The following is a 13,150-nucleotide window of genomic DNA, read 5'->3' as shown; positions in this document are numbered from 1 at the left end:
AATGTGGGTCATTAAGTGAAAACCTCATGTGACTGCAATGTGGATGGAGGTGAAATCCTAGGCAACCAGACCTGTATGTCACACATGTGTACATGTGCACAGGTACTAAGGGGAGGTAAGCAGGAGCTTAGGGGAGATGCTCTGGAGTATGGGTGCTGCAGCTGGGAACTACTGAGTGCGGTTGGATGTTTTGGGCAGTGAGTGCTATGGGACATGTGTGCTGTGGACCATGGGTGGATGCGGTATGGGAAGAATCTTGTCCTTTCCATCTTTTCTATCCATGCAGGAAAGGCAAGCAATGATCTTCCAGTGGCTCCTTTTTAGGGATGTTTATTTCTTCATTGGTCCCTGTGTTTTCCTTTGCTTTCTCACCTCTTTCCCATATTAATATTAAAGCAAACTCTTTCTCTTTTTCCCTTAATGTAGCATTGTTGGTTTTATGCTGTAATAATCAAAGCAACAGCAGAGCAAACTTTTCTTTGTTTTCTCAAATTCCTCTGTAGATCCATGGAAAATTAGTACAAAGAAGAACTGATAGTTCAGCTTCGCATAAATAGCAATGCTCCTATTTTACAGTATAAAGGAAGAGAAGCTGAGTCCCTGGTTTAATCCTAAAACAAAATAAAAAAGAAGAGAAGCTTTGCAATTATGGGGGCAGGAGGTAGTAAAGGAAGAAGATTATGCTTTGCCAAGTGAGCAGAAACTGAAAGAACGCCTACTTGAAGATGTAAGGGTTGAATGAAACACAATCTTCTAGGCTTAGGATAGTTCATTGATTTAATGAGACAGTGTTGGATCAACTGCAAAATCATGGGGGGAAAAATCATGGAGAAAAAGCAGGATAAACTAGCTGGACCAGTCACTGGAATACAGGCAGTCCTCAACTTACAACAGTGTATTTGTGACCATCCAAAGTTGCAATGGCATTGAAAAAATCAACTTATGACATTTTTTCACACTTATGTCTGTTGCAGCATCCCCAGTCTTGATCAAAATTTATGCTTAATAACTGACTCATATTTATGACAGTCATAGTGACCCGGTGTCATGTGATCCCCTTTTACGACCTTCTGATGAGCAAATTTAATGGGAAAGCCAGATTCGTTTAACAACCATGTTTCTAACTTGACAACTGCAATGGTTCACTTAACAAATGACACCAAGAGAAAGGTCATAGAATGGGGGCAAAACTCACTTAATAAATTTCTCACTTAGCAACCTAAGTTTTGGACTCAGTTGTGGTCATAAGTTGAGGACTACCTGTAGTTATCACTGCAGCATAGTGCCCTGACATATTTAATCAGATAGTTAAAAAAAACAGGAAATAGCTGAAATTTGCTTAATTACAAATAAACAGGCCAACCTTTGATTTAAGGCTCCTAATTTGTTTTTATTCCTAAATAAATTGTTATACTTGACACTATGTTCTTAATTTGGAACCTTATCTTAATAGATACTGTGAACCTCAGCTTTCAAACTGAGGCAACAGTAAAAAATATTGGGTTTCTGTCTGGATGGTCTCTTGTGACGAGCCGAAGGACAGAGAATGGAAGTGTGACCTTCCTCCCATATTTGGGCATACCAGGGGTTGTGACTTTAAATATATACCTTTCACCCTGGCCTGGCTGATAAGGAGTCGAGCCCTGTAGCTCAATGGTTAACACATCTGCCTAAGAGGCAAGAGAGCACAGGTTCGATTCCCAGCAAGAGTATGGCTAGCTGATGAGAGCAAAATAGCTTGAAATAGATCTATACTAGTCTCCCTTTATTTATTTATCAGCATAAATATAACAAATGTAACAAAAAGGCAACAGTAAAAAATATTGGGTTTCTGTCTGAATGGTCTCTTGTGACGAGCCGAAGACAGAGAGTGGAAGTGTGACCTTCCTCCCATATTTGGGCATACCAGGGGTTGTGACTTTAAATATATAAATAAATGCTAGGAAGGGCTTTGCCCCATCACTGAAGTTATCATTTCTGCCATACTGCATAGTACCAAGCAATGGTCCTTTTGTTCTCCTTCTTGTGCTGACTAACTTTTCCTCCAACCAACTAATAGTAGAATGCCCAAACCAGGAGGCAGCTAACTCTCCACTTCCATCCCTGCTCTTTTCTGTGCAGGCTTAGCTGTATACAGTAAGGGATGGAGAAAGAAAAAGTAATGGGAAAAGAAAAAGAAAAAGAATCCAAGGTCACTGTTAGAGCTGCTCATGTGTTTGGCTGGCAGGAATTGGGAAAACCAAATCATTAAGACATCTTGCTTTTGGCAAGAAAGGGAGGGGGAAATCTTAAAAAAGAAGCAGCATGAGGAGGGAATCCACTCTGTCAACTTGAGGAAGCACTGCAAAAAACAATGATCACAGCAGCTTCCCTCCTGCACATGTCAAATCGATTTAACTTCAGTGTTAATTGGTTCTGCTCTCTGAGACAACTAGGAACCCCGCAACTTTGTGAAAACACAATTTCCCAACATTGCACGGGGAAGGCGATGTAGATATTTGTCATCACAAATTGATTTAGCCTAAATCCAATCGTATTCTAGAGGGATGGTATTAGTACGACCACATTGCTAAATTAGATTTATTTTTTATTTTTAAAAAGTAACACAACCACATTTACATTGTTTTCAAGCTGTCAGAAAGGATTTAGTTTGATTTCGAGACAGAAAAGTTGTAGCTTAAAGCTGCTGTCATCATATATTTTCAGAAAGATTGTGAGCATTCTAGCTCCCTCTTTGCTATTGCTATTTTTAACAGCCTCTGCAGCCTTAAAAGGTTGCGAGTGTTGCTTTCACATTCCAGTGACTGCTGGCATTATTTTTGTTCTGGACTTGGGAGTCCATCCTCAACACAGGTCCTGTCTTCCACTTTGCTAGACTGATATTTAATTGGATTTCTCTCTTCCTCTCATTCATCCACACACAAGATTGAAATACTATAATACTGAACCTGGCTTCTGGTAAGTTTATATAAATATTGCTCAAAGGTATTTTGCTTTGTATGTTAAATTGCGGATAAAATGCCACTTTTTCTTTCATTTCTCATTCTTGCACCGATCATTGTTACCTTTGCGCAATTATTATGCATTCAGCAGTAGCCTGGGAAATATCTGGTAATTGTGGTAACTGACCAAAGGAATCTTAAAGCTAAATAATAGAAAATCTTAGTAGTTTACTAATTTAGGCATTAAAAATCTTTCAAATATTTTTCATATTTGATGTAATGGCTAAAATAAAAAGATTAGCTGAACAACAAGTATCCTTTATGCTTGGATTTGTGTTATGAGAACTTATTTCATTTTTTTTCAGATTATCAAAGTTCTAATATTCTCTTGCACAGAGATTTCAGTATACTTTTTAAATGCATTTTACTTTCAACCATTCAAATATAAGAAGTTTTATAATATCTGGTTAGCATGATATTTTCTATCTATGTTCTGGTGAATGTAACTATGTCAACCAGGAGTTGTTTATTGAAAAAAACCTCTTTTTAAAAATAAAAATAATAATTTTACTAAACTAAAATTAACAGCGTAGATAATAAATTCATCTAATACGTAAAAGTCTGGTGAAAGAGATATAGAATAGGCTAAAGAAATTCCCCAGAATGTGTGTTTCACAAACCAGGATTAATGTAAGAAAAGGACCCAGATTGCCACCCCAGAAAAGACAGCAGAGCATCTTCATAAGGCCTTCCTCCAACTTGATAGGTTTATAATCAGAGAAGCTATTCCTTGGATAGTTTCTATTGTTTAAAGAATTAGATTAATAGTATTTGGGATTTGGTTTTTTTTCATATATGCAAAATTAATGTCCATTAAATTGCACAAAGATGTTTTGAAATCCTTTCTCACAAGCCTGTTATATATCGTAAAGCTGATGGCAATGTGTAGAGTGAATAGTGTTTTTAAGCAATGGCCCACAAGCAGGAAAGACTGAGAAAATGAAGGTCAAGAGGTTTTAAAATGTGTGGGATGACATTTTATACATGGCTCTTGAACAAAATTATAATTATATAAATCTTCAGCTCCAGAGGCCAATGAATAAGAAGAGACTATTAGTTTCCATTCTGGATTAATACTCATAAAAGAGAACCAATAGGTACAAAAATAATAAATAAATCACACTTAGAATGGTGAATATTTTAAAATGTAAACTCTCCCTATATTAGGAATTAGAACAATGACAGATTCCCATCCTCTGCTTCTTTGTTTTTGCAAGAGCTAATAATTGAAAAACTTATTTTTATGGGAGCTGCTTTGATTTAATAGGATTTTACATTAGATTAAATGGATATTTTGTTTTATTTTTAACTAGTATCCATTAGCAGTGTTTTTCACAGAAACACATTCAGATTTCAGAATTTGCATTTTTTAAAATATGCCACTAGTCATAAACATGACATAAAAAGTATTTTTCTTGTAACTGGAATTCTTGACATTATTTGTGCACATTCTAAGTTTGATTTATATCCCTAAAATTTGATATTGTATAATATTGCTAGTGTTTTTCATGTTATATCTTGGTGGCAGATATATAGCTTCCTCCCATAATTGGGGCTTACCAGGGGTTGTAAAAAATCATATATATATATATATATATATATATATATATATATATATATATATATATATATATATATATATATATATATATATATATATATATATATTTATTTCATTTGGTGGTTTTTCTATTTTCACAAAAACATAACACATATTGTATGAGTTGAGTATAATGACTAAATAGTTATCTTTTTTTTTCTTTTGACAGTTTATCCAAAGTGTGAATTGGGTTAGGAGAAATCCAAAATGTCTTTACCATTCTATCAGAGGCACCATCAGCATTTCGACCGAGCTTATCGTCACAAAGAGCTAGAATCTACACTAAGTCAATATCAGAAAGAAGAGAAGCGCAAATCTGCCATTTATACACATGGCTCTACTGCCTACAGTCACAGAGGTGCATCAGCCTACCGTCAGGAATCAGCTTTTTCTGACCAAAAGTCCACAGAAGCCAGCCAAGAATTAATAGAAGCACATGCCCACAAATCTGCAGCTCACAGTAAACGTTCTGCAGCTTACACTCTAGGATCTGAGTTGGTCAATAAGAAAGCTGAAGCATATCATCATGGATCTGAACTGATCAATAAGAAAGCTGAAGCATATCGTCTTGGTCTTGGATATGATGCATACAGTCTCGGGTAGAGTAAAATGCAATTTTATGTAGTATGGTAGCTTCCCATCCATTTTCATTTCCTGGGTATCAAATTTTGTGACCATAAATATTTTTTTGGGAGACAACTAGCTTTCTCAGATTACCTTTTAACAAAATGTTTCTTTCTATTTTTGTATATTTGGCTTGTGAAACCATTTATGTGCCATGTTGTACACTACAATGGATGATACATCATCAGAAACCAATATGTTGATAGCACTTTAACCAGTTATGTAGCTTGTGGGTTTGACTGAGGAAATGGAGAAACATTACTCAAACTCTTCTTAGCCATTTCCCTTCCTTCAGAGCATTCAGCACAGCTGTTTTTCTATCTATGGAAAGAAAGGTTATACATCCTCTTCTGGGTGGAAAAGTAATTTAATCAAATATTTGATTACAAATAAAATACCTGGAGGGGAAATTTTCTACTTAGTTTTTCTGCTGTGTTCTAGCTACTAATCCCAATGCTGTTTTTCTGGAGGAGAAAAGTATTACAGGAATGTTGCATATAGTTGTGTTATGTAAGGTGACCAGATTTTCAGATTGGTAAAGAGGGACACCATTGACCGGGGGGGGGGGGTTGATTAAAAATTTTATTTTTTGTCAAAAGGTCACCCCAGGACACTGAAACCAGCATAAATACGAATCTGTTGCCAAACAAAATTTTGATCACGTGACCATGAGGATGCTGCAACAGTCGCTAAGTGTGAAAAATGGTCGCAATGGTCGCTAAGTGTGAAAAATGGTCATCAGTCACTTTTTTCAATGCCATTGTAACTTTGGTCACTAAATGTTTTCCCCCTCCTCGAGACTCCTCACTTCTTCCTTCATTCCTCTTGCTTATCTACCTTCACCTTATCCGTCTTCTGCTCTTTCCCTCTCTTCCTTCCTTTCTCCTTCCATCATCTCTTCTTTCCTCACTCACTCCCTTCCTCCTTTTTTCTCTTCCTTCCTCCTTCCATTCTTTCAGCTTCATTTCTTTTGCCTACCTTCTCTGTCTTTCTGCTCTTCCCATTTCTCTCTTCCTCTTCGCTTCTGTTCCTTCCCTCCTTTCCTATTTCTTCCTTCTTCCTTCCTTCTGCCTATCTACCTTCACCTTCTCTGTCCTTCTGCTCTTTCCCTGTCTTCCCCTTTCCTCCCTCCCTCCCTTCTTTCCTTTCTAGTTCCATCTTTTCTTCTTTCCTCTCTCCCTCTTTTTCTTTTTTCCTCCCTTCCCCCTTCCTCTTGCCTATCAACTTCATCCTCTTTGTCTTTCTGCTCTTTCCCTCTCTTCCCCTTTTCTTCCTACCTCCTTCCCTCTTTTCTCCCTCCCTTCTTCTTTTTCTTCCTTTCTTCTTCCATCTTCCTCCTTCTCCTTCCATTCTTTCTCCTTCCATCAATCTTTTCTCCTTCCATCTTCTCCCCCCCTCCCTTCTTCTTTTCCTCCCCCCCCTCCCTCCTTCCTTCCTCTCCTTCCCTTTCTCGCACACAGGAAGGGGAGGGGGCTTTCTAGTCGCTTTCACAGCATAATTTCTTTATCTAACTTTTAAAAAACAGTGTGCAAATCAAACGAGATTTTCATAACCTGCGAAGCACCAAGTTATATTATGTTGTTACAAATTCGCAGCTACTCCATTCTTTCCGATAGGGAACTGCATTTCCCAAGATGCCTCAGGTCCTCAAAGCGCTGAACGCGGTTTTGCAATTGACTCCAGCGAGGCCCGGTAGCTGCCGGCTGGGGCGGCTGTCAGGGCGCTGCGGAGCGGACGCGCCGTTTGTTACTGCTTCCAGCAATCGAGACGGACAAGGGAAGCGACTGAAACGGATGCTGGACGCAGGAGAGCGAGGCGGCTGCCGGCCGTTTCACCTCGCACAGAGAACTTCCACTCGGTCCCGGGGCTTCTGCCGGGCGGCACAAGCCCCGGAAGCGAGTGGAAGTTCTCTGCGCGACTGAAACAGACGCCGCGGCAGGAGAGCGAGGCGGCGGCGTGCCGTTTCACCTCGCGCAGAGAACTTCCACTCAGTCCCGGGGCTTCTGCCGGGCGGCACAAGCCCCGGAAGCGAGTGGAAGTTCTCTGCGTGACTGAAACAGACGCCGCGGCAGGAGAGGCGCAGGGGAAGGCGGCAGGACGCAACCACGCCTCACGGACTCGCAGTGTGGTCGCTGGGAACAGCGCAGCACAGGCGCCGCCACACCGGCAGAAGCTCCGTGAGTCCGTGACCGAGTGGAAGTTCTCTGTGCGAGCGGCGGCAGCTGTTTCACTCATGCAGAGAACTTCCACTCAGTCATGGAGCTTCTGCCGCTCGTGGCGGCGCAGCACAGGGGCTGGCTGTGACGCGAGGAGGTGAAATGAACTCCACAAAGGGGGAGAAGGAGGAGAGGAGGGCTGTTTCCTCCCCCCAGTGCCTCTCGATTCCCACCGGTACCAATTCATAACATGATTACTCACCAGTGAGTAAGCGCAGCTGCAACCCCAAAAGATGAAATGAAATGGAGACTCGCGCAGGCGTGCTCAGCTAAGCGGAGTCCAGCCAATCAGTGAGCTGGTTGGGATGGAAAATTTTCAGCACGCTGCGTGTTGAAAATTTTCCATCCCAGCCAGCTCATTTATTGGCTGGAGTCCAGGCCACTCCAATCAGTGAGCGGCAGGCTGGGCTGGCTTAAATTTGTAGGATAGAACGGAACGATGAGCCAGCCCAGCGAGCTAGCAGCTGATGGGCGGGGGAGGGCGGTGGGGGCTGTTTTTCACCTCGCGCAGAGAACTTCCACTCGGTCCCCAGAGCTTCTGCCACCCGTGGCGGCCCCTGTGCTGCGCCGCCACGGGCGGCAGAAGCTCCATGACCGAGTGGAAGTTCTCTGTGCAAGGTGAACAGCCGCCGCCGCAGGGGAGGGCGGCGGGACGCGACCACACCTCACGGATGCGGCGTGGTCGCTGGGAACCGCGCAGCACAGGCGCCGCCACGCCGGCAGAAGCTCCGTGAGTCCGTGACCGAGTGGAAGTTCTCTGCGCGAGCGGCGGCGGCTGTTTCACTCGCGCAGAGAACTTCCAGTCGGTTCCGGAGCTTCTGCCGCCTGTGGCGGCTGGCTGTGACGCGAGGAGGTGAAATGAACTCCGCAAAGGGGGAGAAGGAGGAGAGGAGGGCTGTCTCCTCCCCCCAGCGCCTCCCGATTCCCACCGGTACCAATTCATAACATGATTACTCACCAGTGAGTAAGCGCAGCTGCAACCCCAAAAGATGAAATGAAATGGAGACTCGTGCAGGCATGCTCAGCTAAGCGTAGTCCAGCCAATCAGTGAGCTGGTTGGGATGGAAAATTTTCAGCACACGGCGTGCTGAAAATTTTCCATCCCAGCCAGCTCACTGATTGGCTGGAGTCCTGGCCAATCCAATCAGTGAGCGGCAGGCTGGGCTGGCTTAAATTTGTAGGATAGAATGGAATGATGAGCCAGCCCAGCGAGCTAGCAGCTGATGGGCGGGGGAGCGAGGGAGCTGCGAGTGCCAAAAAAACCGTGTTTTTTTAAGAACCGTGCGGGACGCGGGAAAATTTATGAAAAGGCATTCCTGTCCCGCCAAATGCGGGACGTCTGGTCACCCTAGTGTTATGCTTATTTTGGCTTTGAGTTCATAAGGTTTAACACGATGTTTATACTATAGTCAAAGAAATTAAAGATATTTCAACTATTGGTGTTACCAAATAAACATAAATAGAAAGAACCTATTTAACTTAGCTACTGTTTGAATTATATTGTTTGAATTATATTAGCTGTCAGTGACTACATTCGTCTTATTCAAAGATAAAGAGATAGAAAAGATAAAGAGATAGAAAAGATAATTTCGTGCTGGCAGTTGAAATCCAATACAGTAAGTAAATACAGTGTAATTTATCAGCAAATTTAAAAGAAAAGGATTAGAGGTGGTATTGACCAGTTCTGGAGAATTTTGAGTAGTTCGGAGAACCAGTAAATACTACCTCTAACTGGCCCCGCCCCCATCTATTTTCTACCTCCCATCCCAGCTGATCAAGAGGAAATAGGGCTTTTGCAGTAACCTTCCCCTGGAGGGGGGTGGGCATGGAGATTTTACAGTATCCTTCCCTTGCCACGCCCACCATGCCATGCCCACCAAACCATGCCCACAGAAACGGTAGTAAAAACCTTTGAATCCCACCACTGAAAAGGTTGGGTTTTTCTGAAGTGATTAATTTATCAGGTGGATTTAGGCATGTGGCTGAAAAGGATAAGAAGATAAATTCCTTACTTGAAGTCCAATGATTACAATTTGGTCTTACTGTCTTTTTTTTTTTAATACCATCTTGTCAAACTGTTTCTTTTCTTCTGTAATATAAAAATTCATTTAAAAAGTGTTAGTTTTTGGTTGTTAGAATAATTTCTTGATCATATGGCCAAATATTATAATATTTCTGTACTTTGGCCAGAGGGGAAAGCCCAGTTTAGCAGGCTTAATGTAACCTGAAGAAGTTCCTTTTGGAACATCATGAATTATGTCTTTAGTCATCAGCTGAGATGTAGAGAAAGAGGTTTGGAGGGAATTTAGACATTTGATTCCTAATTAGCTTGTCCTGCAAGCTTAGAAGCAGTTTACATTTTTTAGCTGCCTCATGGTGAATGTTTTAAATGGCTTAACTTGATAGATTTTATAATGTGGTGAGTAGCTGATGAGTAAAGCAATTGTTTCTAACATTTAGGGGCCTTTGGCCCCATTTAAAGGCTTATCTTGCAGGTGTAAGTCATCTGCTGTCATTGCTTTCTGACTTGTCCAAAAGTAGCTGTCATGGAAAAGGGCCTAGTCCCAAAAGATCTCCAAGAAGTTCAGTGCAAGGCAGAGGTTGGTGTTGAGGCTGTTGTTTCCCCTCCAAAATGTTATATCCTATTGTTGGAAGAAATGTCCTTCTGGGTTTGGCTCCAAGTGGAGAAAAAGACACTGGAGACATGGAGGCTGCTTGGAAAGATGGAAGCTATTCTGTCTTTTAAAACATGTTTCTTCCTTTTCACATCCAGAGAAATATTCTGCCTTTTCAATATTTCCTAGGATATTTCATTTTTTCTGGGAGAGGGCTGGCTTCCTACACTACAATAACAAATTTTGCCAAATACTGTACGTATTTAATACTAAGAGAGCTCAGCACAAATAGGAAAATAACCTTTAGGATAAGCTTGGTAAGAAGGACTAAGTGTGCTTAGAATTCAAAAGCCTTATTTGCCTTGCTAAAGTGCAATCAAATAATAATACATTCATACTTAACAAAATGCCGAATGACAACATGCTCCAAGTGCCTTTCCAGACACCTGAGCTTAATTTTTAGGAGTAACAGGATCCCCTCTTTTTTTAAAAAAAATTATTTAAATATTTGGCTTGCCCAGGTATAGTATACTATTCCTTTCCTTAGTATGTTTACAGCCCCAGAGATTTCCCAACGCTAGAAAGATGATGGTTAGCTTAAGGTGACCAGATTTTCAGATTGGTAAAGAGGGACACCTTTGACCGTGCGGGGGGGAGGGGGGGGGCTTGATTAAAAAATTTATACGGAGCAAAAATAGTATTGTAGTATTTTTTTTATTTCAACATATCTACAATTTACAAATATAAATTGTAACTGTTGCCAAACATCAAAATTTTGATCACGTGACCATGAGGATGCTGCAACGGTCGCTACGTGTGAAAATGGTCGCTAAGTGTGAAAAATGGTCATCAGTTACTTTTTTCAATGCCATTGTAACTTTGGTCACTGTATCACCTTTCTTGCCACAGTTCTTAAGTGAATAACTGCAGCTGATAAGTTAGTAACATAAGTGAATCTGGTTTCCCCATTTGACTTTGTCAAAAGGTCACAAAAGGCAATTACGTGACCCCAGGACACTGAAACATCATAAATACGAATCTGTTGCCAAACATCAAAATTTTGATCGCGTGACCATGAGGATGCTGCAACGGTCGCTAAGTGTGAAAATGGTCACTAAGTGTGAAAAATGGTCATCAGTCACTTTTTTCAATGCCATTGTAACTTTGGTCACTATACCACCTTTCTTGTCACAGTTCTTAAGTGAATAACTGCAACTGGTATTTTGTATTTTGGATAGAATCTTTTTTTAAATAGTCTAAGACAATTTAAAAAAAGAATCCACACAGAATAAATTGAAGTAAAACATTTCAAACTATTCCACACAGAATAAATTGAAGTAAAACTATTTTTAAAAATTCTATGCACAATATATTTCAAAGTATTGTGCATAGAATTTTTAAAAATGGTTTCACTTCAATTTATTTTGGATAGAATCTTTTTTTAAATAGTCTAAGACAATTTAAAAAAAGAATCCACACAGAATAAAACTATTATAAAAAATCCTATGCACAATAAATAAAATATTATTTTAAAATACATTAAAAAAATAAAAGAAAAAAATCCAGCTCACTTACCAGCAGGCAGGCACTCCAAGTCAATCCAGAATAATGTAGATGTTAATACAAAGAACTGAGCAAATTAAAATGGTGAAATTAGTCAGGGAAATATTTTTCAAAGAAACTTTGCCACCATTTTTTCCACATGAGCCGACCTCCAACTTCTGTGCCCCTCCCTTCTGGGAAATCCAGGAAGGAACACTCGCTACTTCTCTAGCCAAGTATTTCCTGGAGCTCTATGGTACTGGGTCATCTTTTCTTATAAAAGTAAGTAAAATGGACGGGGGGTCCGTTTTCTTGCTTTAACGTTTTATCTTCAATGAAAGTACTGAGACATAGAGAGGGTTTAGACAGAGTGTCTTTTGTCTTGCCCCGGTTAGGATTTCTTAAGCAAATCTACTGGGCTTTCAACATGAAGCCAGAAAATCGGGACTTTTTTAAAACGCCTCGGGACACGGGACAAATTGTTATAAATTGTGACCGTCCTGCCAAAATCGGGATGTCTGGTCACCTTAGGTTAGCTGGAAGACAATTCTTTGCTCACTATTAAAATAAATGGGACTTTCTATTTCTTAGTAAGATTAACTATAAGTTAGGAATCTAAATTAAAAAAAATAACACACAACATAATGTAAAAATTCCAAAAATTTCAAAGAAAATCACCGGGGATCCATAATTTACTTATTTTTTAAAATTATGTTATAAACTAATGAAAAACATAAACATTTGTTATAGCGTGATAAATGGAAAGGGCCTACAAATTTGTCTCTTGTTTTACTGCAGAAGATTGATAGGGCTACTCACCAGGAAATTTATGAAAATATTAATAATACCTTATATCTTGATTATTACAGGTGAAAAAAATGATTGTTTCTTAATTTTCAAAAACAGATTTCAAACTCTTACTCATCAACTAAGGATGTGCAACTAAGGTTCTTTAAAATAGTATTTTCCCAGGGAAATACATGTTTCAATGTTACCTCATTTCAAAGAGAGCTGTTTTATAATCTTTGGATAGCTTTCATTTATGCATTTTTCCAGCCCAAACCTAGTTCTTTCAAGTAGATACCTGATTTTCAAGGATTGACAGGAGTGGTACCATTTTATCTTTGTCTGGAAAAACTTTTTTTTTAAACCAGCTTTAAAATAGTTGCACTTTTATGCTTCTCCTCTGGAGAAATGATGGCTAGACTGTGTACAATGAAAAAGATGTAAAATTACATTTAACTAGGGCATCCTTGGAAAAAGTAGGACTTCTTGGTAAACATATTTCAGTAATTTTCCCAGTTTATCTGTTAAAAGTATCAATTCTTTTAATATTAGAACTATAACAATTATTACAATGATTGTAATTACCAAACAGAAGCTAGGGTAATGATAGATTGGAAACTAAAATATAAATATGAACAATGGCATGGTTTTCATTACAAGCAAATGCAAGTTTGTGTCAGTGGTATACTTTAATATATATATTTTTTGGCTTCAGAAATACTGGAAATTAAAGAAGATTATAAATAACTTGTTTACATCCAATTT

General features: G+C 39.7%; 1 protein-coding gene across 4 annotated transcripts in view; it reads left to right on the top strand.

Moving 5' to 3' along the window:
- Window positions 1–2,794: 2,794 nt before the first annotated feature.
- MYOM1 (myomesin 1) overlaps window positions 2,795–13,150 on the top strand; it is an 88,564-nt gene continuing 78,208 nt past the window's right edge. For 3 of the 4 annotated variants that reach the window (XM_087707219.1, XM_087707218.1, XM_087707216.1), the window contains exons 1-2: window positions 2,796–2,958; window positions 4,772–5,201. In XM_087707219.1, coding sequence (XP_087563345.1) covers window positions 4,810–5,201 — 392 coding nt within the window. In that variant the 5' untranslated portion in view covers window positions 2,796–2,958; window positions 4,772–4,809. Of the gene's footprint in view, window positions 2,959–4,771; window positions 5,202–13,150 lie in introns of all 4 variants that reach the window. The other variant, XM_087707220.1, reaches the window with a different exon arrangement.

The sequence above is a fragment of the Thamnophis sirtalis genome, unplaced genomic scaffold (assembly GCF_051295495.1).
Source record: "Thamnophis sirtalis isolate CommonGarterSnake01/CBP01778 unplaced genomic scaffold, rThaSir2_p1.2 scaffold_2, whole genome shotgun sequence".
Taxonomy (NCBI): domain Eukaryota; kingdom Metazoa; phylum Chordata; class Lepidosauria; order Squamata; family Natricidae; genus Thamnophis; species Thamnophis sirtalis.
This window is presented reverse-complemented; position numbering and strand designations above follow the sequence as displayed.